A 25696-nucleotide genomic window follows, 5' to 3' on the forward strand; every position below is an offset into this window, starting at 1 on the left:
CATTGTTTTAATGACATTAATCTGAAACATGCCAGTCCCTTTTCTGTTTTGACATTCCTACAAAATGCTAATCTGGTTTTAATAGTCTGTTATTAATAGTCTCTCTAGCCTTTCTCTTACTGCACTGGCTTATTGGTACCTACTCCTCCTCTGTCTGAAACTATAGTGTTTGCTTCTTCTCCTCTAACTCCCATGACACATTACACACATACAGGAATGTAATGCCGTAGTGACAGGGATCACAGAATCTGAGCTACACCTTGAAGAAGAGGTCCCCAGAGGGGGTACAGTGCAGAAGGTCACACTTAATAAACTGCATACAGTGCCCTTGCACAGAGAGTGAGGCCAAACCATACTTCTCCAAGAACCATAGCTCCATCCCTCAGGATTCAGACCTTTGTCTCCTGTCAATCAGCTGGCCTGCGGCAACCATTTTGCACCGTCTGATGAGCCAGGACCCCTGGCTGCATTATTCTCTCTTGCTGGTTGTCTGGGATGTCCTTGGAAATTGGTGAGAAGCTTGGTCTCACCTTCTTTATAGTCAAGTATGTGGTTTCTCCAGGACTATGATGGCTCATACAGTGGTCCTGACCTTTTGTGCAAAGAGTTTTTATAATTTATACTTCTGTCTAAGACAATGAGCTCAGATCTATAGCTATAAAAGCAATCTTGACAAAGACCCAATAAGAACTGCCCCTGCTTCTTTTCAGGAAATATGTACTCTGTGAAGAATGGAGTAGTGAAACTCATTTTTAGGATACCATTTCAGAAGCTCAAAAATTATGCTTAAACATGTTTCAAATTATATAAACAAAAGAAGAAAGAAAAAAAGAAAGAAAGGAAGAAAGAAAGAAAGAAAGAAAGAAAGAAAGAAAGGAGAAAAGAAATAAATGCCTGAGACACTGTAAAGACATTTGAAATATGGCAAAGAAATGTTGCTTTTCTATATGCATTTTCTGCTGCAAATGGGCGTGAGGGAAAGTACAATCCCTTCACAGCTTTACCTCAGTGTCTGAAGCCCAGGTCTTTGCTTCTTACACCAATTCTTAGTGAACAGTATATACAAAGGCAGAAATAGCCACACTCACCTTATCAGGCCATGGGGGTTGTCATAGTCTATCTATAAACAATACAGGTCAAAGGTTCAGAGAGAGCAGAGAGTCTGACCCCAAACAGTTTCCTCTCCTTGTCATTTTGGACAGTCACATGAGCTCCAGAGAAGGGATTTTTTTTCTTGTCTAATTATTTCTAACTTTAACACTCAGGGAGTTGGTCTTTCTGGAGATTAGAATGCACTAAATATATCCAGAGGACCCTTGCTCCAAACCGAGATGTAAACTTTCTCCTCTCTTATGGGCAGCAGAGGGAAGGAAGGTCAGTAGTCTCAGAGTAGAAAAAAAAAAAAAAAGTCCCAGCAAGCATTTTAGTGTCACTTCCATTGAGGACAGCAGCAGAGACTCTATCACGTCCACCTGATGACAGAACTTGGCCTGAACTCAAACCATTCACTCAACCCAGGTCAGAGCCGGTGGTCCCGGAAACCCAGAGTAATAAATAAGCCCCTAGCACTAATGTTGAGTGCTCACCACTAATAAGCAGAAGAGGGCGTTCCCCAAATTCCTTAAAGTCAGTGCAAAGGAGACTTCCAAAGGATGTAATCTACTAAGCTTTTAAGGTTAGACAAACAGTCTGAAAAAAAAATCCCTCTAGAGAGGTAACTATACGGGTCAACATTGTGGCCTGTGTGAAAAGCAGATATTCCCTGTTTGGAAATTTGTGAGCTCTGCTCTTGCTTTCCACAGGTGGCCCTTGTGATCCCACATGTAGATGAACAATGGGCCTATGAATCAAGAGAGCCACACAGGACCTGCTCCCACACACACAGCAGGAGCCTGGAACTGCCGAGCCCCACAGCTCATGGGCTACCATAACAATTACAGAGACTCAGGGCTGTTGCCCACACAGAGCCCACCAGCTGTAAAGTCCTCCACAAACTGGTTTCTATTCTCGCCTGCCATTCACTCCTCTGAGCTGCAAGCGTTAGAGAGGTTTCCTTGTTTTAGACATAAATCCAATTCCAGAAGCTATGATTAAGAATAATTCTGCCTCCATAACTCACCCTCAGTAGGGGCAGAGGCCAGCTGCTTAGGATATGGGGGTGAGAACTCTAAAATACTTCTCAGAAGTCACGTTTACTTTTTCATTGTCCTCAGGAGGCCATTAGCAGCTTTGTGTTTGTATTTCTGGGTGTCCTATGTATTCTATATCAAGTACTACCTACAGACCCCTTTTGCTGTTAAGATTCCTAGCAAGCAGATAACTTCATTTGTGCTTCATTGTTCATCTAGGGGAGGGGAGAGTGGCCTCGAGATCTCTGGCAGTCTGATTTGTTATGATTCACTTGCTTTATTTAGCCAGTCCTTAATATTCCAGTGAGTAATTTCCAAAGCTCTGGGGGAGATTGTTGAGTCACGCCGGAATTAAATGCAATTATGAGATTGGAGTATACTGGCATCTCCAGGGGTAAGAGTGGCCTGAGCCATGTGGAGGAAGGACAAGGACGGGAGGAGGTGTGGGATGAGAAGCCCATCATCACATTCTTAGTGATGGCTCATCGTCAGACAACGGGCAAGATTAGGCAAATCATCATCACAGGACACATGGCCAGCTGCAATCAGAAATATGCCTCTTCTGAGAGCCGCCTACCATTCAGTCATTGGGCAGAGGCCTCGGAGTCGTGGTGACGGTGGATTGCTCAGGCTTTTGGGTGATCAGCAATGCCCCAGTGCAGTCAAGACTGACGTGTGACTGTTCCAGACCATTCAACCAATAAACAGTGAATGACAGGATGTGTTCCAGAAGCTGCCCTTTAGTAACCACAAGCAAAATGTACCAAGACAGCACCCCTAAACCCTCACTGGCTGGCCTGAACTCAGAGGCTTGCCCCCACAAGAATGAGTCTGCCCACCATGAAGACTCATGAGCAGCTGCAGGAATAGGACAGTGAAAACTCACAGGAGACTCAGGCCAGAGTGAGAAAAATTAGGGGGTCTTAGAGGTCTGGGATCCAAGTGCAGCCTCCTGCCCACCTCATCCAGGGCAGAAGGGACCAGGTCTGCCTCCCAGGTCTGCTAATGAGAGAAAGATGCTCTGAGATAGCAGAGGACCCAGGCAGGTGTCAGTGGGGCAAAATGTTCTTTCCAGTAGCCTGTGTTAGCCTCCCAAGATATAAGGCACCCTCAGCCCTCTAAAAGCAGCTTTGTAACAGAGCTAGAGGCCTGGTGTAGCCCTCAGCATCATAGAACATGGAATCATGTTCTCTAATGTTTTGGGAAACACTTCTCCTTCCTGAAAAAGCATTGCACAGGAATGTGGAAATATGTCACTTTCTAATGCAGGCTGGTAACAACATGTCAAAAATGAACCAGTCAAAGAGGACATGCTGTTCACAAACAAAACAAGATGATTTACCTCCTCCTAAAGACAAACATCTCCTTTCCCATCCTCAGTTCTTTTCCCAGAAGGGAAACATTTCCTTGAGATACTTTCTCACTCTGTAGCCCAGGGCAACCTGAAACTCATAGCAGTTCTCCTGCCTCAGCTTCCCAGGTGCTAGGATTATAGATAAGCAGGATCCACCAAACTCAGAGCAATCAATCTTAAGTAGTTCTTCTTTTAGGTCTCCAATAACATTAAACTAAACAATATTTACAAGTTTATTTCTGGCTTTATGAATTTCAATAAGTACTGGTTCTAGCTCCTGTTCTCTCCCGATCCTGTTACATCTATTTTTTTTTTTTAACTTTCCAGTTTTTGAGGTTACATTACTGTATTAGGAGTTTTACTAGCTAAAGGTATAGCTTTTAAAACTATGCATTAAAATTTCCTTTCTTGGCTCCTCTGTGGTTGCCATTAGCAATCCGTTTTTAGTCAATAAGACGAGGAAGGATCCAGATCCATGAACCCCCTTTCTTTCCTGTCCCAGCTAACCAGCTAATCAATATCTACCACAAAGATAGCAATTCCTAAAGACTATGGGTACTGAAACCTCTTCCGTTAATACTCAGAATTCTCTTGCCTCAAACAAGAAAATTAACAAGGGAAGAGGAAGGAGGGGAAGTAAAAGCTAGGAACCAGTAGAGCCCACACCATCACTAGCTCTTCAAGGGGTCAGTTGGAATTTCTCAGCATTTGCAAACGAGAAAATATACCTAAGAAAACTCAAGAGGCTCAATGTTACCACCTCCACAATGCCTGCCTCACATTATGCAACCAAAGCATTCAGTTCTGTGAGCTCATGTTGAACCCCTTCTTGTAGTGCCAGGCATCATGAAATAAATTCAGAGTTCAGGAGGAATAACTGAGCTTGAGGCCTTCAGGAGCCAGCCAGCTATGGAATCAGACAGCAAATAAACCATGAGGAGAGGAGAGGGCCCTCCCTGTCTGCACAGATGCTGTAGAGCTCCCTCACTCAACTCGGGATGGAGGCAACAAGAGAGGAAAGGCAAGGTGGGAGATCTGGAAAGGAGATCCAGAATGTGTGCTGGGATCACAGTGCCTCTCCACGTCTGGAGCAGAACCCATGGCAGCAGTGAGTTCTCAAAAAATCCTGAGCTGCAGAGTCTGAGGTTCAAATCCCACCTCTATCCTATACCTTCTGTAGAACCCTGAAGCTGCTATGGAACTTCTGGAAACTTCAGCATTTTTCTCAGTGTATTCAGAGGATACAGGCAACAGGGCATTAGACATAGTTTTAATAGTTAAAAAGCCTGCACTTCTAAGAGAATGAGGATAAGAAGAGTAACAACTCAAGGCATATGTCATACTGCTGAACAATTTGCTGCTTCTTTGAAGAATTCAAGTTTATTAGACAATGAAAATGGACCAGACTTTGTTTTGTGTTCCAAGTTACCTCTAAAAAGTAATAACGACCTTGTTTTCCTTTACCCATATCAGAAATATTTAGTAAAATTTGTCATGTATGACACTTACAAGCTCTTCAGACAACCATCACTTCCCAATATTAATGAGCTCAGCCAGTTAGTTGTCAGTCAGTTTGGTAGTGGCTACGGGGTTGAGGGGTTCATCTCCACAGCTTTGTCAAGGCAGAAAATGTGTTCTTTCTCTTCAAGCTTGTTGTTTTTGGTGGTGGTGGTTTTGTGTGTGTGTGTGTGTGTGTGTGTGTGTGTGTGTGTGTGTCTTTTACACTGATGCTGGGGATCTGAACTCAGGCCCTCTCATGCTTGTACTCCCACATTATCCACTGAACCATCTCCCAGGTCTATAGGTCTGTTTTTATTTTTGTTTTTGCCATATATTTGCAAACAAAAAATACCTGATTTTGTCAGATTTTCAAAGATTCATTTTTAAAAACTGCCTTTTTTCTTTTATTTTCTTTTCTTTTTTACAATCTGGTAAAAATAACAACTAGCAAGGGTCAGCGAGAGTCAGTCTCCTGGCAAGTCAATACAAGACTGAACACACATTAGGATTTCTGTTGACTGCACTGACTCGTGATTCTCTGCCATCAGGCATCAGCCACAGCAGCTTCCCCACGGGGAAGGTCAGTGTTTAATGGTGATGGTTTTTATTTCAGTAAAGAAATCGTATGAGTCCTTGGCTCCTTCTCTTCCTATTCCAGAGCTCTTCATCCCTCCAAAGGGCAGGTTCAGCTCCCTGATGAGCCAGCAGTTGGTCCAGACTAGCCCTGACTGCAGCTTCTTAGCTACCCTGTGAATGCGCCCCACATCCTTTGACCACACCGTGGCTGCCAGCCCATATTTAACGCTGTTAGCTCTTGTAATTACTTCCTCTTCACTATCAAAAGGGACAACGCACGTCACTGGACCAAAGATCTCTTCCGTCATGCAGCAGGACTCATCCTTAATGTCTGTTATCACCGTGGGAAGCATGAAGTAGCCTGCCTGGTTCCTGAGTGGAAGGCTCAGCTGGTCCACACCCTCACCACATAGAATCTGGGCACCCTCAGCATGAGCTTTCATTACATAGCTTCTGACCTGGGAAGGTAAAAACCATAATTACCAACCTCTCACCGGTGGGTATTTTACACACATCAGCAGAAAAATCAATATTTTCTAATGATCGAAAAAGCAATGTAAGGTCAGTGCTAAGGGATCCTGAGATTATCTTGCCACAGAAGCAAAGCTAAAGGCAAAACAATTCTCACCAGAGTTTACATATTCAGCCCTTGTATGGAAGGTGGCAGATTATTTCATGCCTCAGTACCAGGCATGAATACAAATGACTTTATATATTGTCGTTTATAATTCTGTGGGTTATCCTTATCCCTAAGATGTTCACCTTATCACTGTTCCTCCAAAAATATCTAGGGTCCATGCAGCTAATAAACAACAACGCTTAATTCACACTCATAATCTCTGTGCATATGTGCATCTGTGTATCTATGTGTTTTGCAAGAAACAGAAGTATTTTCATTGTAAGAAGTGAAGATTTGCCCTATAATTGGGTGACAATGCCCTTTTTAGACACCACGGGCTAACAAGCAAAACACCCAGTGCCCAGAATGGATTACATCTACTGGAGCTATTAGCCAGTGAGCTCTCATATTACAGACATGCCTTTGCTCCTGCCTACACTCTAGAATGTGACTCTGTTGCTGAAGATATCACAGAACATGGAGGGATGAAGCTGCTGAGAAAGATAATTGTCATGATTGCCCAGATGTGAACCATGTAAGCTACAACAGCATACACAGACAGATATGTCTGTTGGTACAGTAGTGATATAAATATCATAGGAGTAACCAACTATCTTCTGGTTAGATGTAAGGTCTGCCCCACAAAATGAAATCCTTATCTGGTACTATTATGTGGTCAAGAACCTGTGTCTTAAGAGGCCGTAGGCCCTAGAGAACAACCTAAAACTATTATGTTGTTAAGAAGACATAACACAGTATTAAACTGCCTCTTAATGGTTTATTGTTATACCATAGATTAGTAGATTTCTCAACCCTCATCAGAAAAGATTCCCCCCCCAAGATGATAATAATTAACACATACATCCACAACTCATCAGGGTGCAGAGAATAAGAACCTGAGGAGTGCTCATCCATAAATGAGACATCCCTATCACACCATCTCCTTGGGATCTTTGCAGAAGAGGGAACAGAAAGACTGTGAGAGCCAGAAACAGTGATGGCTACACAGCTGCACAGACACAGTGTTTTCTATATAGGTAAGGCAGCTGCACATATGAACTCACAGCTACTGTGACAGCACACACAAGACCTACACGAACTCAAGACAGAGAGAGCACAGAGAGAGAAGTGGGCACGAAGTCCCACCCCTAGCTGAGCAGTTGTGCATAGTTGATAGCCACTTGGAGAGAGCTCTCTTTCTGAAGGGTAGATCCCCTGGCAGATTGGCCAGACTCCAGTGGACCCAAGAATGCACAGGTGACAAAACAGGACTTGAGGCAGTAAAAGCTGAAAACAAATTTTGGGTGGTTGTGGGATGGAGATAGAACTTGGGGGGATTGGGGACATGGTAAATATGATCAAAATTTATTGTATGAATTCCTCAAAGACTTAGTAAGGTTAACAGAAGAGAAAGAGGAAGAGGAGGAGGAGGAGAAAAAGAAGAAGGAAACAGATTTCTAATTTTCAATCTTATTACTGGTTATACTCTAAAAACAAACATAGGTAATGCAGTGTAGCCAATTATAATGTAAAATAAATTATGCCATAAGCTAACCCAATGATTCAGAGATAATGACGCAAGTACTTTCTTGAACAGAGGCTGGGTAATTGAGTTTGTTTTCCATTTGGAGTCCATGCTGATTTATCCCATATATGTCCAGAACCTATGTGTTTAGACACAGTTCCAAGTACTTTAAGCCAAGCACCAAAAAGAAAAATTTCAAAGAAAATGGGTACCTTGAGTTTGAGGCATATGGTTTTGAAACCCAGCACAGAGTGTTATCATGATCCTTCCAATGAATACTGACAACTGCTGTATTTCTGGCAATTTTTTAAAGTCTCAGGATACAAAACTGCATAAGCTTGACTACTTTCTTCTCAGGGGGAAATGGTCAGTTGGAGAAGAAGTAAACATTATGCACCGGGCAGTGTTAAGAACCATGGAGAGAGCTGGAGAGATGGCTCTGTGGTGAGGAGCATGTGAAGATCTGGACAAAGACCTGGGTTCAGTTCCCAGCACACATGTGATGGCTCACCACCACCCACCACTTCTAGTATTCAGTGCCTTCTTCTGACCTCCTTGGGCAAAACTCATACACATGGTACACACACCCACCTGCAGGCAAACACTCACACACATAAAACAAATCTAAGACAAGAAACAAAAGAGTCATGGGGGGTTCCAGGGAGTATAGTTTTATATAGGCTAGGCTAGAGAGCTCTCTTTCAGAAGAAACCATTTGCTCAAGGATGAAAAGGATAGGATCAAGCAAGTGTCTAAAAGGTTCTCTTCTGCTCTCAGTCTGTGAGATATTATCATAGCAATAATATCTCAAATCCTGATTCATAGTACTCTGCTTATACTGAGCTTCTCTTTAAGATCTGATTTATTCTATTTACTTGTGCATGTGTACATGTGTGTGTGTGTGTGTGTGTGTGTTTGTGTGTGTATGCAGGTATGTGTATCTATGGATATCAGAAAGAGATGTTGATTCCTTGGAGCTAGAGTTACAAGCATTTGGAGCTTCTCAATGTGGGTCCTAGAATCCAAATTTGGACCTAATCCAATGTAGATGGCATTGAGAGATTCACTTACTTTCTCTAAATGTGCTTTACTTATCAAAGCGCCCATGTTGGCTGATGGATCGGAAGGAATACCAACTTTCCACTTTCTGGTAGCTTCCACAAACCTCTTTAGAAATTCACTATAGATGCTCCTCTGGACAAATATCCTGCTGGTACAAAGGCAGATCTCCCCCTGTCAAAAGTGAACAGAATAATGAAGCTGAGGATATTCGCCTTGACAGAGAGATGCCCCCATGGCTCTGATCACCTGCCACATAGCAGGGACTGGCCCAGGCAATGAATCCAGCTGTCAAAAAAAAAAAAAAAAAAAAAAAAAAAAAAAAAAAAAAAAAAAAAAAACTAGTTCCTATCACAGGGAACATATAATCTCACAGGAAGACAGATAAATAAAGATTCACTACACAATATGACTTCAGAAAGTTATCAAAACAATAGAAGAACAATAGGCAAATGATAAAATTAGGAGTTTCAGTGAAAGAATTCATGGGCAATATATACAGAGTGCCTATTTAAAGGCACTCTTGATTAACATGAAGGAGCTGGATAAGCAAGGACCTAGAGGAGAGAGATTTTAATGGTAAGAGAAGAGAACCTACAGTGGGCCTGTGGTTGGTGTGAGTGATGAAGGGTGTGGGTAGAGGAATGAAGGGAAGAAGAGGAGGTTGGGGTGGAGCAGCCCAACACTTTCAAAGGCTCAGGAGGAGGTTGCTTTACTCTCAGCATCATGGGAAGAAAGCAAGAGGTTTTAAGTCACAGAGCGATGTGATCAGATTTACAATCTCTGTGTGTGCATATGTATGTGTGTATGTATGGTGTGTTGTGATATATGAATGCATGTGTGGTGTGTGGGTGTGTTTGTGTGATATGTGAATGCATGTGTGTATGTGATATGTGAATGCATGTGTGTGATATGTGTGCGCATGTGTATGTGGTGTGATGTGATATATATATATATATGCATGTGTGTATGTGTATGGTATATGTAATATGTGTATGCATCTGTATGTGTGGTGCATGTGTGGTATGTATGTATTTATTTATGGTAAGCTTGTGATATGTATAATGCATGTGTGTCCATATGCTTATATATGTGAATAGGTGTGTGCACATGCATGTATGTGTATATGCATATGTATATTACTATGGGTATGTGTGTGCATATGTATGTGTGCATGGGAGGGTATGTGTGGTGTGTGTGTACATGTGGAAGGCAGAAGTAACCCTGGGTGTCATTACTCAGGAGCAGTTCTCCTTGGGTTTTCTTTTTATTGCTTGTTTTTGGTTTGGGGGTTTGCTTTGTTTGTTTGTTTGTTTTAGAACAGGATTCTTTCAAAGGCCTAGAGTTCTCTGAGTAGGCCAAGGTGCCTGAGCACTGAGCCAGAGGATCTGCCTCTCTTCATCTCCTCAGTCTTACAACTGCAGGAGATATGTAGCTTTCTCAAGTGGGTTCTGGGTTCAGTTTAGGGTCTCATACTTGAGTGGCAAGTACTTCAGTACTGACTGATCTGTCTCCCCTCACCCAGAGATTTACAGTCTTAGATGATCACCCTTGAAGTTGTGTAGAAAACAAAAAAGTATAGTGAGGAGTGAAGAAAAATATTCTAAAAGCCCCAATAAATATAGAAAACTCGTACAGGGGAGGCACCAATGGAAATGGAGAGAAGAAATATGATCCCACTGAATTCAAAACTCTTAAAGGAGTATGGTACCCCCAAAGTGTGGGAGACCTGCATAGATACATTAGGAAAGTTATGTTTTGGAATATGTGTTAATCATAGAACCAACAAGATTTGTTTATAGACCAGACATAGGTGCAAGGAAAAGAAAAAGCCATAGCAGAGCTGATCGGAGCATTGGGCCCTGTTTTATGTTGGATGAAATACTTTTCTGTGGAAAGGCAAAAGGGGCAGAGAAGAGTCACTTTCCAGTGGGTGGAGTGGGAAATCAAGAGTGCTGCTGTGGGCATCTTAAATTCTGGTGCCCGCTAGCCATCTCAATAGAGATGTTGAGTGCCCAGGGGAAAGGTCCCGTTAGGTTTTGGAGAGAAAAATAATCCTAACTGCCATTTAATTATAACATCCGGTAGTTTTTGAACCATCTCTAAACATTTCAAAGCAAGCTGTATGAAAGTGTATGAACATATAAATATTGATAACATTTTCACCACGTCTAGATTTGATATTCACAGCAATCCTGGGCAACAGAATGATTCTAATTATCTTGGTATTCATACAAAGCTTTATTATCCAAAAGAAGCAGTTAGTGTTCTGAGATAATGAATTCTTTCTTCAACAAGACAACTATCAGAACCATCTGCCTATGTGGCTTGGAAGATGGATAAACACCTGTCATATTCATTTGCAAACGTTCCTGTGCAAAAGAAGGGCAGGGTGGAGAGACTTAGACATTTTAACCCCCTTCCCATCACTTGGTGCCAGGAGAATACAGGTCACACTGAGAGCCCAGAAGCAATGACTCCAAAGAAAGTCTCATTCACTGATCTCCATGCCGTGCCAGACACTGATTTGGATATTTTCTCCATTATAGCTCTGTATTGTGTTCATATTCTCAATCCACACTCAGGAAATGGAGCTTTGAATTAATAGTGCTCAAGGCTACCCTGAGAGTTCACCCCTACCTTGCTTGAAGCCAGTTGTCTTCAATTGAGGGAGAAATATGTTCTGCCTGGAACCCATCAATCAGCTAAGCAAATGAATCAAGATGTAACAGTTTGCTTAAAATCCATCTGTACATTGGCCTGAACATACCCTTTCTTCCATTGATACCTTAAAAGAAAATCACCTCCCAGAGAAAGGTTTAATGGGCCAACCCAAATTCTAAAAGAATCCTGGTAGATGAATATCCTACAGTCTTTATGGCTGTGCTTAGTGTAAGGCTACTTTATACAATATGTTGATTATACAATGTGTCGACTAAGTTTCATTCTATGTGTCCACTCGGTATCATTCACTTTAATTCTCAGAGGAAGTTTGTCCCTCTTGTTGTCCTGAAGCCCTTGTTATAGTTACTTCAGTGGCTTACCTGACGATTAAATCAGATGTGTTGTAACAAGGACTTGCCTATCGATAACCAAACAATAAATTTTTAGTCATCTTCTTTGGGAAGTAAAGGAAATAACCATCATTTCAATTATCATGAGAATATTGAAAGCCACATTTCTCACTAAGCATCTCCAAAATCCCTTGGAAACATGGCATTGTCCAAACGAATGTAGAAGCATAGTTCCCATCTGTGGGAAGCTGCTGTTCAGTTAATCTGGTCTAGTGTTCTTAATCTTCTAAGAGGCTGTGAACCTGGAGAAAAAATAATAGAGCCCCCCCCCCCCCCCCGCGCGCACGCCCAGAAACCTCTCTGATGTACTAATAATAGAAGTTGCAAAGATGTCCTGAAGCTCTCTGTCACTCCAGGCTTGGGAACTCACTTTGAAATGTTACAAGGAATGGGAACTCAACTTATGCAGGCATCGAGATAGTTCTAAGAGAGAAGAAAATCTGTTAGTCAGACACATGGCCACAAGAAAGAGACAAAAAATAAAAGCAGCGGCAGAGAGTAACAAAGTCAATGGTTCTATCATGGCTGGCACTGGATAGAAGTTGTGTGACTTAAGATGAGGAACTTGACAGAAAGGATCTCTGTCCATACTGGGCACACCCACCCCACTGCTAGGTCAGCTCTGAAATTGATTCCACTTTCAGAAAAATAACAGCTCATTTCCACCATCCCCCCCCCCCCAGACTTTGCATTGTGATATAAATAGAACCAACCAGACAGGGCTGTAGTGAGTGGGACTCATACCTGGTTAGCAAAGCTGGACCTAACCGTTGCTGGAATACACTCCTCCAGGTTGGCATCTTCAAAGATGATAGCAGGATTCTTGCCTCCCAGCTCCAAAGACAGTTTCTTGCAGTGGGGGGCACTTAGGTGGGTAATCCGTTCAGCTGTGGGTTGGCTCCCAGTGAAGGAGATCAAGGGTACCTCTGGGTGAGACACCAGGGCCTCACCAACCCTTGGCCCTGTTCCAAACACAATATTGATCACACCTGGTGGGACACCTGGATGTGAAATAAAACCAGTGGTAGTGATTGCTTCTGAGCATCTGAGATCAGCACACACAAATGCATTGCTCCCCTGTCCCCAGCACCAGGATTTCTAGTGTGTACCACCACACCTGGCTCTGTTACCTGAGCTGTACAGATTGAATTAGATCCTCTTGCTGTGTGACAAGTACTGAACTCATTAAGATATCTACACACCCATGAATTTTCTACCCCTGGGCACCAAGTTGCTGGCAGAGTACGGAAGAACTGTCTGAATTTTGTTCTTTATTTTATCCCATGTGCCACCAGTAATCGCTGACACGTTCTGGCTGCTTAGTGAACATCAGCTATTGTTATCAGTCATCTGTGGTCATCCTATGTCAAACCGGCTTTCGACCTCACAAGCCTGTAAGGTACTCACTATTTATTATTAGTTTGCTTTCTGGTGAGAAATTTGGCAAAGTAAAGTTAAATGACAATCAGACCAGTCAGAGCAGGTTAACAAATGATAGCAGATGAGTGAACCAACCCATGCTTAGCGGTCAGTATCCACACAGAAGCAAATTTGAGGAGGGGTGAAGCTTTGCATGTTCAGGTTGTGTTTGGATCTAGGAGGCCCCTCTGTTTCCTCCAGTGACTGTAATGGGTGCAGAAATCCTGTGTGAGGAGCCTTTGCAACAACCTGGCAGCTCCTGTCTCCTCTTTCCCAGCTAGGCATCTCTCTTCAAAGCAAAGAAAATCTTCAAGAATGTGATCTTAAAGTATAGATGATACTTTAACATAATGACCTAATACTATCTAGAACTCGCTTCCACAGAGCCAAGCATAAGCATGGTCACTTTGAGGGGATGGTGAAGACCCACCCCAACCCCCCATGCCACCACCACCAGGCAGATCCTTGAAGGAGAAGGGTGGGAAGTCAATATTGTGATGAGTGTCTCGTCTAAGCACTCTGCCTCTATTCAGTGTGTGCATTTACTGAGTCTAGTTTAGGTTAATACTGGTTCATGGTCATAGATAGAGGAGTTCTATGTATCAGGTAGAAGAACTCAGTCCTCAGAGCAAAGAAGATTCTAGAAGGGCAGCCACTAATAGGACAAAAGCAAGATCACGTTTCCCATCATCTCCACTTGAGGCCCTGTAGCTCAAAAGATGGGCCATATCTTTGGGTAGACAGGAGAGTAAAGGTATAAGGTGAGTTTGTTAATATTAATAAATCATGAATGGCAAAATAAACTGAGTTGTGTCTAATGCTTACTGTGATGTTTTAACAGAAGCTGAGGGAAAACACAGAAGTGCTGTGTGTACGTCAGCACAGGACAGTGAGCTCTTTCCACAGACCGACTGATTTCCACACACATGACCATTCTGAGTCTTTGCTTGAGGTCTGATGCTAATCCGGTAAGAGGCAGCAGAAACAAAGTGTTTGCACAGGTATCTGCCCTCTAAGCTCATAAGAGATTCTGGTTACAAGAGAAGAAGAACGGACAGTTTAGCTGGCACAAAGAAATTGCGAGATAAAACCGGGGTGACTAGCAGATAAGCCAGGAACACATGAACCCACCAGAATGAAGCCTTTTAAGAGCTAAGGCTTGATGAAGAGGCGAAAGAATTAAACTTAAAAGAGCAGGTTAAAAACTGGTGGGAAGGGCCATAAAAACTCTCCAGAAACAAGATTTAGTGCCTCAAGAAAACAAAAAATAATTTGGAATTTCCAGAGAGATATTTGCTGCATGCTTCTTCTTGGCTTTGCTCTGCAGGATGATTGATTGTGTTTGTAGAAACACTTAAGGCTGCAAGAGTGAACACACTGTCACTCCGCTCTTACCCTTCACTCTCATGCCCTTCACGGTTTCTCTTGCAGTGTAGTAAAGTAGAATTTCCTATGTTTGATAAATCACACATCGTTCCAATCCCAATGTGAAACCCAGGGCTGACGGGGCTGCAGCTTGAGCAGCAGCATGGTATCCACTGGGGGAAGACTGGGCAAAGCCAGCCCAGCGAAGAGAAGAGGAGGCTGCCTCCAAGGGATGGCTCATTAGCTCAAAGGAAATGAGAGCAATGGTAAGCAAGCCACAGAAAACAAGAAAAGCTCATGACGAGAGAGAGAGAGAGAGAGAGAGAGAGAGAGAGAGAGAGAGAGAGAGAGAGAGAGAGAGAGAGAGAGAATGTGTGTGTGTGTGTGTGTGTGTGTGAGAGAGAGAGAGAGAGAGAGTGAGAGAGAGACAGACAGACAGACAGACAGACAGACAAACAGAGATTAGAAAGGAAAACTTATCACAAACCAAGATCTGTGCAGCATCTAAAGCCACACAGGAACACACATATTCAATATACCCTACCTAGGATCCACACAGAGTGAGATCCTGTTCTGCCTGGACCTGAGAGGCCCCTCAAAGGCCCACAGTTGAAGGCTTGGTCCTCAGGCCACTGTGCTGCTATGCTTGCAGAGCACTTAAAAGTGACAATTTAGAAGAAGCTCGGTCACTAAACACATGACCAGGAAGGGAATACAGTGAGCCCCAGCTAGCACTACTTCCTCCTCTGTCCTGGTCATGAGGCAAGCATCTCCCCCCAAGACATGTTCCCACTATGAGGTGCTGCCTAACAACAGATCTAGGTATGATGGGGTCAGCTGACCATGAAACTTGCAAAAGCAAAAGGAAAACATCAATATAGAGGATGATGTTCCCTATGATGACAGGAAGCAGACAAGCTCAGCCCCTCTCCTGCCCTATTCTAGGAACCTGCAGTCCCCAGACTGGCAAGGAAAGGCCCGTGTGCACACCAAAGACTTGGTTTGCAAAGAAGGAATTAGAATGTTATAAGGAAGGAGGAGGACATTCTAGGAAATGGAAGAGATAAACACAGTCTTCAGCTTCTCGAGGCCTAGGGTATCGTATAGGTCCCCTCAAAGACTGCAGTTAGGAGACCTGATTCTCAGGCCCATAAGGACCATTAACCTATCACCAGCATCCTAAACAGCTAGCTCACTAGAAGCTAACATGCTTCTGAGGCATCAAGAAGCAGGGAATCAGGAGAGGGGGAGAGGTAGACTCCTACCTGCTGCCCATTGTGTGGAGGCAGGGGACCCAACAGTGCCTTCCTTGCACCAAAAGGCAGTAGGCACACCACATGCTGACACAGACAGGAGGGATAACTCCCCACTACCCAGTCATCTTTCCCATCCTAGCTGTAGGGTTCATAAGCTGAGGATCCTAACAGAAAGTCCCTTGCTGGGGTTTAAATATCAGGGCAACGTCAGGCTTCTCAGTGCAGACTTATGTCCCACATGAAACCAGGAAGTCCACCTAGGCATGGACATTAAATGGTTAGTTGAAAGGATGAGGGACAAATGGGTGGATGCTGATATAGTAATCCATCTACATCTGTGTGGTTCCGAAAACAGGGAGAAACTGGAACGTATATTTAAATCCCTTGAAAATGGCCGAATCTATTAGGCGTGGTTTAGCCACACAAACTCTAGGAATATCCAACTTCCAAGACTGACCAGTAGCTTAAACTTAAATTTAAAGTGACTGTTGATGATACTATATTGAATTAGTCGGTGCCTTTGATGTGACCAGGTCTCTCTAAGTCTGTAATATTTACTATTGCTCTCAGCCTATGGGGTGAGGCTGTTCTTCAATGACACCCTTATGGGGTTAAAGAGACAAGGGGGTAAGTAGAAGAGACCCCTGCTGTGGATGAAGGCATGGCTAGGAAGTATCAGGCTTACAAAATGGCAAGAAAGCACTGGAATCAATTTGGCTTTGAGTGAAGAATGCTTCTAAAAGTTTTGCCCTAGCTCCGTGTCTCCTCCCTGCCCCCACATCCTGTTACCTGCTTTATCCAAGAGTTTACAAAACATCCAGGCAGTCACAGAAGTCAGCTCGCTGGGCTTGGCTATCACAGTGTTCCCAGCGGCAATGGCTGGAGCTATCTTCCAGGTCAGCAGGTAGAGTGGTAAATTCCAAGGGCTGATCAAGCCAGCTGTGGGGTAAGAAGAAAAAGCACTGTTCTCACGATCTGCCTCAGAGACAGAGAGCCAGAGTTCTGTGCTGCTTGGAAAACCCAAATTTCACTTTAAGCCATCCTGGGAAAGTTCGTCTAAAACACCTTACAAGCAGTTCACCCCGTGCAACAGCCAAGTCAACAAATTAACTGTCCTCTTGGTAAGCTACAGTTATCATTAGGAGCAGTGGCAATATGAGCTGCAGGGCTGAAGGCTGCCAAGTTTGTCAATGCTTTCCAAATAGAATGCATATTGAAATCAGTAGCCTGGCCTTTCCTTTTTCAAAGAAAGCCTTCTCCCAGGGCAGTATGAAGCTGCTTCCTGCTGGGCTTCTCCACCTCTGTCTCTAGCCTGATGACACTAAGATAGTAAAGCTCAGGCATTACTGAACTGTGTATTCACAAGTACAAAATAATTCTGACTGTTCCACCAGGGACCAGGCAACTGCTATGTTGATGGGCTCTGACATTCGAACTAGGAAATCCACCCTGGCAATGTAGGAGGTCTTACAGTTTGCTGGATAACAGCACACCAATCTTTTGACTCTGTGAAATAATCTTCTCATCTACCAAGTTCACACATAAGAACCAGGCAATCCGTTGACTTTAAAAATGACCCAGAGTAAAAGCTCAGAATACCCAAGAAACAATTCGCAGAACTTATAAAGCTCAAAGAGAAGGAAGGCCAGAAGGTGGATGTCTCAGTCCTTCTTAGAAGGGAGAATAAAACACTCATGTGAGGAAATAGAGGAGCTGGGATTGGAGAAAAGATCCAGAGACTGCATCACCTGGGGATCCAACCCATATGCAGCCACTAAACCCACACACTGTTGCTGATGTCAAGAAGTGCTTACTGGCAGGAACCTGACATGAATGCCTCCTCAGGGGCTCTGCCAGAGCCATACTAATACAGAGGAGGATGCTTGCCATCAGACTGAACACAAGGACTCCAGTGAAGGAGCTAGAGAAAGGACTGAAGGAGCTGAAAGGGTCTGCAACCCCAATGGGAAGAACAAAATGATCAACTAACCAAACCCACCACAGCTCCCAGGGACTAAAACACCAACCAATGAGCACACATGGAGAGAAAGACCCATGGCCCCAGGTGCATATGCAGGAGAGAATAGCATTTTCTGGCGTCAGTGGGAGGAGAGGCCTTTGGTTCAGTTAAGGCTCATGTTTCCAAGTGTAGGGGAATGCCAAGGTACTGATGTGGAAGAGCGTGGTTTGGGGGAGGCAATGGGAGGGGGAGGGGGAATGGGATTGGGGGAAGGAGATAACATCAGAAATGTAAATACAGAGAATATCCAATAAAAATAAATAAATAATGACCCAAAAAACTCATAATATGAGAACTAAGTTATAATTTTGTATGTTACGCCCAATTCACAGCTATCTTGAGCCATGTTTAGACATGACTGAATGTATCTCTATATCTCAATGAAGTATTCTTTTTTAAAAATAATTTGTTAATTTTATGTATGTGAGTGCTCTATTTGCATGTACACCTGTGTGCCAGAAGGGGGATTAGATCCCATTACAGATGGTTGTGAGCTGCCATGTGGTTGTTAGAATTGAACCCAGGTCCTCTAGAAGAGCAGCTGGCACTCTTAACCAGGGAGCATCTCTCTAGCCCCCGTTATGAAATATTTGAATATTTGTAAACAGTCCAGTTTCCATCCTCAGCCCACACAAATATGAATTGTCTCCCTCATGAATTAAAAGAGATTTATTTTATTTTATATTTTTGCCCTGTGGAAGTAAGTACATTTTATTGTACTAAATTTCCCATTGAAAAATAAGGTCATTAAGAGTAACAGAATGTATTCACAATTTTTTTTTAAAGTTCAGATGATTCTTAGGAAATTAAAACTCTCCATGATGCCTTGGGGAAATTTTTCTAGAGGGTTCAGGGAATCAAAAGAGTGAAATGTTTCATTTGCTTTCTTTTTGTAGTCCTAAGTGTTTTTGTAGGCTATGGTGTTTCTTTTCTGGTGAAACAGCGACATCTAGTGATTATACTCAGCCATCTCAGGCACTTAAAAGACAACAGCGACATCTACTGATTTTACGTAGTCATTTCAGGCGCTTAAAGGACAAGCGGAAAATTAAGTTAACTGTTGGTTAACGCTTATTTACTAGACAACTGACTTCATTTGAATAGCCACATATTTATAGTTTTTTTTTTAAAGACAGGGTCTTGTGTGTCGTCCAGGTTGACTCCAAACTCACTGTGTAGCCAAGGATAACTTTGTACTTCTGATCTTCCAGCCTCCCCTCCCCTAATACTGCAAACGAGGCAGCACACTTACTAATTTATTCAAATTTCTTATATTATTGAATCATATTAAGAAGGAAGAGAACTAATGTCCCAGCGTTTCAGAGTACTGAAGTGAAAAATTGACCCCTATGTTTCCTTAGTCTGTCCCTAGTAGTCAGTGCCTAGAATTTTCTGAACTTTCTGATACAGGTTCTCCTTGGCCACCTACCAATTCCCACGGGGGTGCGAACGGTGTAGTGCATACAGCCCAGGTGGCTCATCTGAGTGCAGTCTGATACGTGGTGCAGGATGGAGGAAGCGAAGAACCGGAAGTTATAAACAGACCGAGGAATGTCCATGGTCCTTGCCAAAGTGAGGGTTTTCCCTGTGGAAAACAAACAACAGAAAATGTTGCCTTTGTGTTTCACGTGGAGTCATCTGACACCGCACTCATTTCCGGTCCGCCCGAGGCACCTTTTCATTGCACATGCATGGATCAAGCGATGAAATATTTAGGCATGAGGTTGTAGAAGGAGGTGAAGGTGGGCCTAAAGCAGAGCTAGAACATCCCTGTGAATATCTCTAGCTTTAATCATGAATGCACCAGATGCTGCCGTTCTGCACACATGGGCGTTAGCAGTTTTGACATGACGGGGTTGGAATGAGTGTTAAGATGACTGTATACGTCCTTAAACATCCTCCAAACACACGGAGGAGTCATTGACAGGCCCAGTGAGAGCCTCAGCACAGAATGCTGGTTTTTGCAGGGACCTTATTTGAACTTCTCTTCCTCAGTGATGAAGTGCAACCACCAACCCAAGAACAAGAGCAAAAGAAAAAAAATCCCCTTCCCTTTCTCTCCTTTTCTTTGGTGTGGGGAGAGTGGGAAAGGGTATTAGGCTATCAGGAACTTACAATCCTCCTGCCTCAGCGACCAACCCCAGTGCAGCGATCTTAGGCAAGCACCATCTCACTGACTTTGAACTCTGACTGTTTCCATGTTACATTCTGTTCTACATTCACTTTATGCTTATGGTAACTAGTGGGATTTCAATGCATGCTGTCAAACCTCTAAAAGAATTGCCAAAATGCTTTTAAATATCTGTATATGTATCTCTCTTCTTTAAATAAAGTTGTAAGGGGAAAAAAAGGTAATCAGTATAAAGATAAACAAAACAAAAAGAAAGGAAGGAAGGAAGGAAGGAAGGAAGGAAGGAAGGAAGGAAGAAATGTGCCCTAAAGGCCTGTCATTGGATTCCTAATTTTAAGCTGGCCAATGGCAGGTGTAGTTCAACACTGCATGACTCTTCCTTAAAAGACATTAGGAAATTTATAGGTAGTCTGTCTACTCCTCTGCCCTTTGGAAGGGAGAGAAAATGTGGGAGGAAATAGTTGTAATGCAACAGAAAATGAGCTACCCTTCACAATGTCTTCACTTGGGAGCCTTCTGACTAGAACAGCCGATTGCATGGCCATCCCTACTTCCTCCTGTCTCCCCACTCCCTGCTTCTCTGTAGACCCTTGCAGCTCCTTCCACCAAGTAGGCAGAGTGTACTCTTCCGCCAGTTAGCTTTGGGTTCAGCCAGGATGGCACGACTAACTTGCCCTGAGTGTGATCCATTTTACTAAAAGTCAGATTATTTGACAAACTGGAATAGGGGCTCTAGGAGCCTATATCTAAGTAGTGCACTGCAGCTTCTGTAAGCATCTGGAAAGACACACCAGCGCTCAAACCTAACCCCTCTTGGTAAAAGATCTTGGATGGCAGACAGATCCTGCCAGCGACGCCCATCACCTTGGTCTTTAGATTCTGCCTGGGCTAACTCCTCCAAGGACTGCTCCAGTGTATCAGCCAGCCTGTTCAGGACAAGAGAACGTTCCTGGGGGCTCCGGGATGACCAGGCAGGGAAGGCCTCTCTGGCAGCCTCCACGGCAGCTTCGATCTTTGAGGAACAAACCAGAGATGGTCACATTAGCACTATGGTTGCCGAGGGGCTGGCAGCATTCAGGGTTCATGACTCCTTCCAAACCTGATGATCATTCTGCCCAATTTCAGGGATTTAACATGTCCTCGTGCTAAACAACACACAAAATAGATGACGATGGCACACGTGTTCATGTAACCAACAAAGGATTTAAAACAAAGGAACGAGTGTTTGTTGTCTTCCTCCCACTGTCCTCAGGCAAATACAACCATCTGAGTTCTGAGTCATGGGCTCTAAGTGATTGGCAGGTGACCCTGTGAAAGCAGGTGTCAAAGCCTTTCTTCCTTTCTGCTGAGTCCCTTAGGAATTTAGTCTCGGAGCCAATGGCAGGCTGGCACACATGCCACTGTACTTAGAGACTGGTGCAAACTCTAGCATGAACTTCCATCAGTACAAAAACAAGCCAGAGAACGGCTCAGCTCCTGTGAGCAAGCCAGCCTGGGTGCCAGCCCAGAATGGAAGATCTCAGGGGTGTCAGAACAACTGTTCCCCTGGCTCCTCTGACTGACTGTGGATAGGCAGAATGACTGTTTCAAAGGGTGGCTTACAGACCTAGGGGAAATACCTGCACGTCACAGCACTGACCTGTGATTCTAGGCTGCCCCATTCAACACACAACAGCAAAGGCACCAGCAATTTAATTAGGAAATGAACAAAAGGTGTGAGCAGATATTTCACAAAAAAAAGATATATAGCCGTGGTAAATTAGAACACAAGAAGATGCCCAGTCTTAGCAACTACAGGGAAATGAGCATGAAGCCAATTTCCATGCTTAAAAGATTCTGGGCTGTGAGTGTGTTTCAGTGGTATTCTCCTAGCATGCCCAATGACCTAAGTTTGACCCCCCCCCAGTACCACAAAAAGAAATTGGGGACAAAACAAAAACCTGGCCATCTCAAATGTTGGGAAGGATGCTAAGAATAAAGAGCTCTCACCCACTGCTGGTGGGAATGAGAAAGGTGGCCACTCTGGCAGAACATGACAGTGCTGAACCTCTTAGTCAAGCAGCCACTCCACCCCACCCCCACCCCCGAAAGTCAATAACACCCTTCTGGGAATTTATCCCAGAGAAATGAACATTTATTTTCATGGCAAAAAAAAAGAAAAAGTGTTTGTAACATAGACAGTTACAGCCTCAGACTGCAAGTGACCAGCTCTCCTTTGCTGGGGAAGGGAAAGCCAGCTGTTACCTTGCTACCTGCATTCTTCTCAGCACTAAAAGAAGCAAACTGCAGTTTCACCACAGAGGGACCTGCGGAACTGACAGAAATGCAGCTCTCTGCCTTCTTCACGGCACCATTACCTTTTACAGATAAAGTAATGATGGCCCAGAGGCCTCAGCTGGTTGGGCTAACTGGGGATCTAGGAGGAGATAAGGCTGTGCATCTCAAAAGGGACTGATTGAGAGGCAGACATCACACACACACACACACACACACACACACACACACACACACACACACTGCATGTATTTCTAAGGTGCTCAACCTTCATATTCAGAGTCAAAGGCATAGACAGACGGGAACTGGGGTCAGGAAGAGGAGCATGTGCCATCTCTACCAAGGTATCTAAAATTCGGCCATCAAGTAATTTGGAAAGAGTGATTTTAATTTTAAAAGATGAGAATTCTCAGTCATTTCCCAAAGAACATACTGGTTTGATCTGGTGTGGGATAGGACACTTGTCTAGACATGTCAAACCTCTAAAACTCTTAATTCAGAGCAGTTTATAAAGTCAAGTGTTTGTTGCATAATCACGTCCTACAACTGTCACTGGCACTTGGGGTGACACGTTCATCAGTCACTCATGGACTCATCTGTGTACCTGAAGGAATATAACCAAAATCACAAGGCACTTAATCCTTCTCCTAACCCCACAGATGATAGAGGCCTCTGTTGGAAAGGGTGTGTGGAGCTCCCAGAATGAAACAGATGCCCTCTTGTGGCCAAAATCGTGATGCACTCAGAATGTATCCGAGTGCTTTTCTGCCCTCTATGGGTCAGATTGAATCCACAGTCTGCAACATCTCAGTTTGCTCTACACACACACACACACACACACACACACACACACACACACACACACACACAAATGCACACACACAATTTGCCACATGTCTTGTAAAGTCAACAAAGACAAAGTTTTTGTGGAACATAGAATATTTGCAGAGTGGATTGTTGAGAAAAATAAAACATACATATTACTGTAAAAGCAAAAGCAAATATGCTTTATTCTATTTCCTGAAGAAGTGCCAGCCCTTACCATGCCCACCCTGTACTTCCTCACTTTGGAAACACCCTAAGATGGAGAAGAGTTTGGGTCATGGAAAGCAAGCAAAATTACTGGTTACAATGTAACCAACAAGTTATCCAATATTTGTAAACTTTAGCACAGAGTCTAAAGTCCCCCCCCCCCCACTGAAGATAGATTTAAAGTTTAACAGTGAAGAAAAAAAGCTAAACTTTTGAAGAAAAAAACTTTGCATATAAGGTATATTTATATAGGAAGACTGGAATTATGTTATAATTGAGTTCTTTGTGCCTTAAAAAGATAAACAACAAGCTGCATGCATTTGTAACCATACACACATCATTAACTCTTAGCACACCAAACATTTTTTATTCTCGGTGCAATAACTTATTTGATTAGTTAATCAAATTATTTCAAGCATTTTCCAAAAGTCCCCAGGTCACTTAATTCTTCATAACTAAAAAAGAAAGAAAAAGGAAAGAGAAAGGAACGTGAACCACCATTTTTTTAAGTTGTTAAGTGTAATGAAAAGACGCAAGAGTTTAATTTTCAGCTTCATTACTCAAACAGCTGATTTTGTTTCACTGAGTGTTTTTGGAGATGCTAGGAACTATCAGGTGATGGTCTAAAATAAAGTACTGGGCTTTTGTTCTCAATTAAAGTTTTCAAAACTTATTTTTATAAACCTATAGAGCCAGTAGGCACTTTGTAGAGAGAAGGATGCACTTCATATTTTGAGTCTTTTCAATTCTTTGTACTACATAACCATTATAGTCTGAGAATTACCAACAACAAAACCACTGTACCCACAGCTAACAGCTTTCTCCTGAACATAGTAAGCTGAGAGTTGTTCCGGCATCATACCTGCCCAGTCATATGATGCATTAACTTATAAAGTGCCACATTTTCCTTCATCCCACCCCTCTACTTTTAGAAAATAGTTGTCCACGACTTGTCAACACAGAAAATACATTTTAGTTTCCCAAGTGAACAGACTCACCTCTTCTTTCCCACTATCTGGTACTTTGCAATACACTTCCCCCGTTGACGGATCGTAAGAATCTATATAGGAGTTACAGGGCAAAAATTTTCCTCCTATAAAGTTTTCCAACATCAGAAGTTCCTTTTTCCCAGCCATGATAGGAGAGTGCTCTCAGCCTGTAGAGCAGGTCACTGTGACTGCCCTCAGAACTTTGTTCGAACACCCTCATTGAGTTCTCAGGTCCAGTGTCCTCATTTGCATATCAGGCACAGGGGTGGTGGTGGCTGATGCTCTCCAGAACCTTCCAAACTCTTGACTTCTTGAAGGCAACTGAGGGTCCATTCTGAGAAATGGATACAGTGTTAAACTGTCATCAAGTTACATATGCACAATGTCTTCAGACTGTTCTTTCATATCAACCGTGTCAACCGTGCGTGCAGATGATTTCATAGGCACCATACTGCATGTGTCCACTGTTTAAACATGAAGTGCAAAGCATAAAGAAGTCTGTACCACAGAATAATTTTCCATGAAGTAACTGTCCTTAGTTCTCCCTTTCTAGAGAAGGAATTGAGTCTCTGGGGGGTTAGGTAATATGGTCAAGGTTACACATGAACAAGGGATGGACATATTCATCAATGCTTCACCACCTTGGCCCCGAAGACAGAAGGACAGAATCTCTCTGTCCATTGCTCATTTTTGTCTGCTTTCATCTCGGCAGACTTCTCCCTGACGTGTGCTCCATCCCCATGTCAGGGCTGCAGTAACAACTCGCATATCCTAGACATGCCAAGAAAATGAAGATACAAACCAAAAATGCATGTGACATCTACAGCAAAACACACACACACAAAAATCTTTTCAGTTCTACAAACTGATAAGTGAATCCAGCAGAAAAGATAGGTTAGTAATAAGAGCCATTTGTATCTGAGAACAGCTGGCCATGAATGTGTTAACAGATGTTGGGCTAACTGTAAGCCGAGAAAAGGGACACACAGAAAGGTTCTGAATTGGCTAATTGGACTAGAGAGTATTTTAAACTTTAATATTGGTCTGGGAATGTGAAAAGCACACATGTCCTATGCTGGCAGACACTTCTTGGAGCAATTGTGTCAACACATTAACATGCCTACTTTGGGCCTAGTGATTTCAACAAATCTCTCCTTAAAAAAAAAATAACATTTATGGACAAGGTAAGTTTCATGACAGTATTATAATAATAAAACTAAGATCACACTGTGTGTCCATTCTAGCCCACAGAAGGCATGCCAGGCTTTTCAAGGTTTAAGACAAAGAAGCATTTTCATGGATACATGGATTTGGAGATCAGAAAGAGCTCATGGACTGCTGTCATGATTTGTTGGTGTGTTATGTGTATAGTCG

At 43.1% G+C, this 25696-nt stretch overlaps 1 protein-coding gene across 3 annotated transcripts; it reads right to left on the minus strand.

The window, feature by feature from the left end:
• Positions 1–5564: 5564 nt before the first annotated feature.
• On the minus strand, positions 5565–24469 carry ALDH8A1 (aldehyde dehydrogenase 8 family member A1; the record flags this gene model as incomplete). 3 transcript variants are annotated; one of them, XM_080941806.1, is made up of 7 exons in its annotated part: positions 5565–6017; positions 8775–8936; positions 12581–12837; positions 16666–16815; positions 19326–19481; positions 20892–21039; positions 24332–24469. In XM_080941806.1, the coding sequence occupies 7 exons, from the start codon at positions 24467–24469 to the stop codon at positions 5565–5567; spliced, it is 1464 nt and encodes a 487-aa protein (XP_080797932.1). The 3 variants fall into 3 exon arrangements, with proteins under 3 accessions (XP_080797932.1, XP_080797934.1, XP_080797933.1); XM_080941808.1 differs by lacking the exon at positions 16666–16815; XM_080941807.1 differs by lacking the exon at positions 8775–8936.
• Positions 24470–25696: the final 1227 nt, after the last annotated feature.

Source organism: Micromys minutus (assembly GCF_963924665.1).
Source record: "Micromys minutus genome assembly, chromosome: 30".
Taxonomy (NCBI): Eukaryota; Metazoa; Chordata; class Mammalia; order Rodentia; family Muridae; genus Micromys; species Micromys minutus.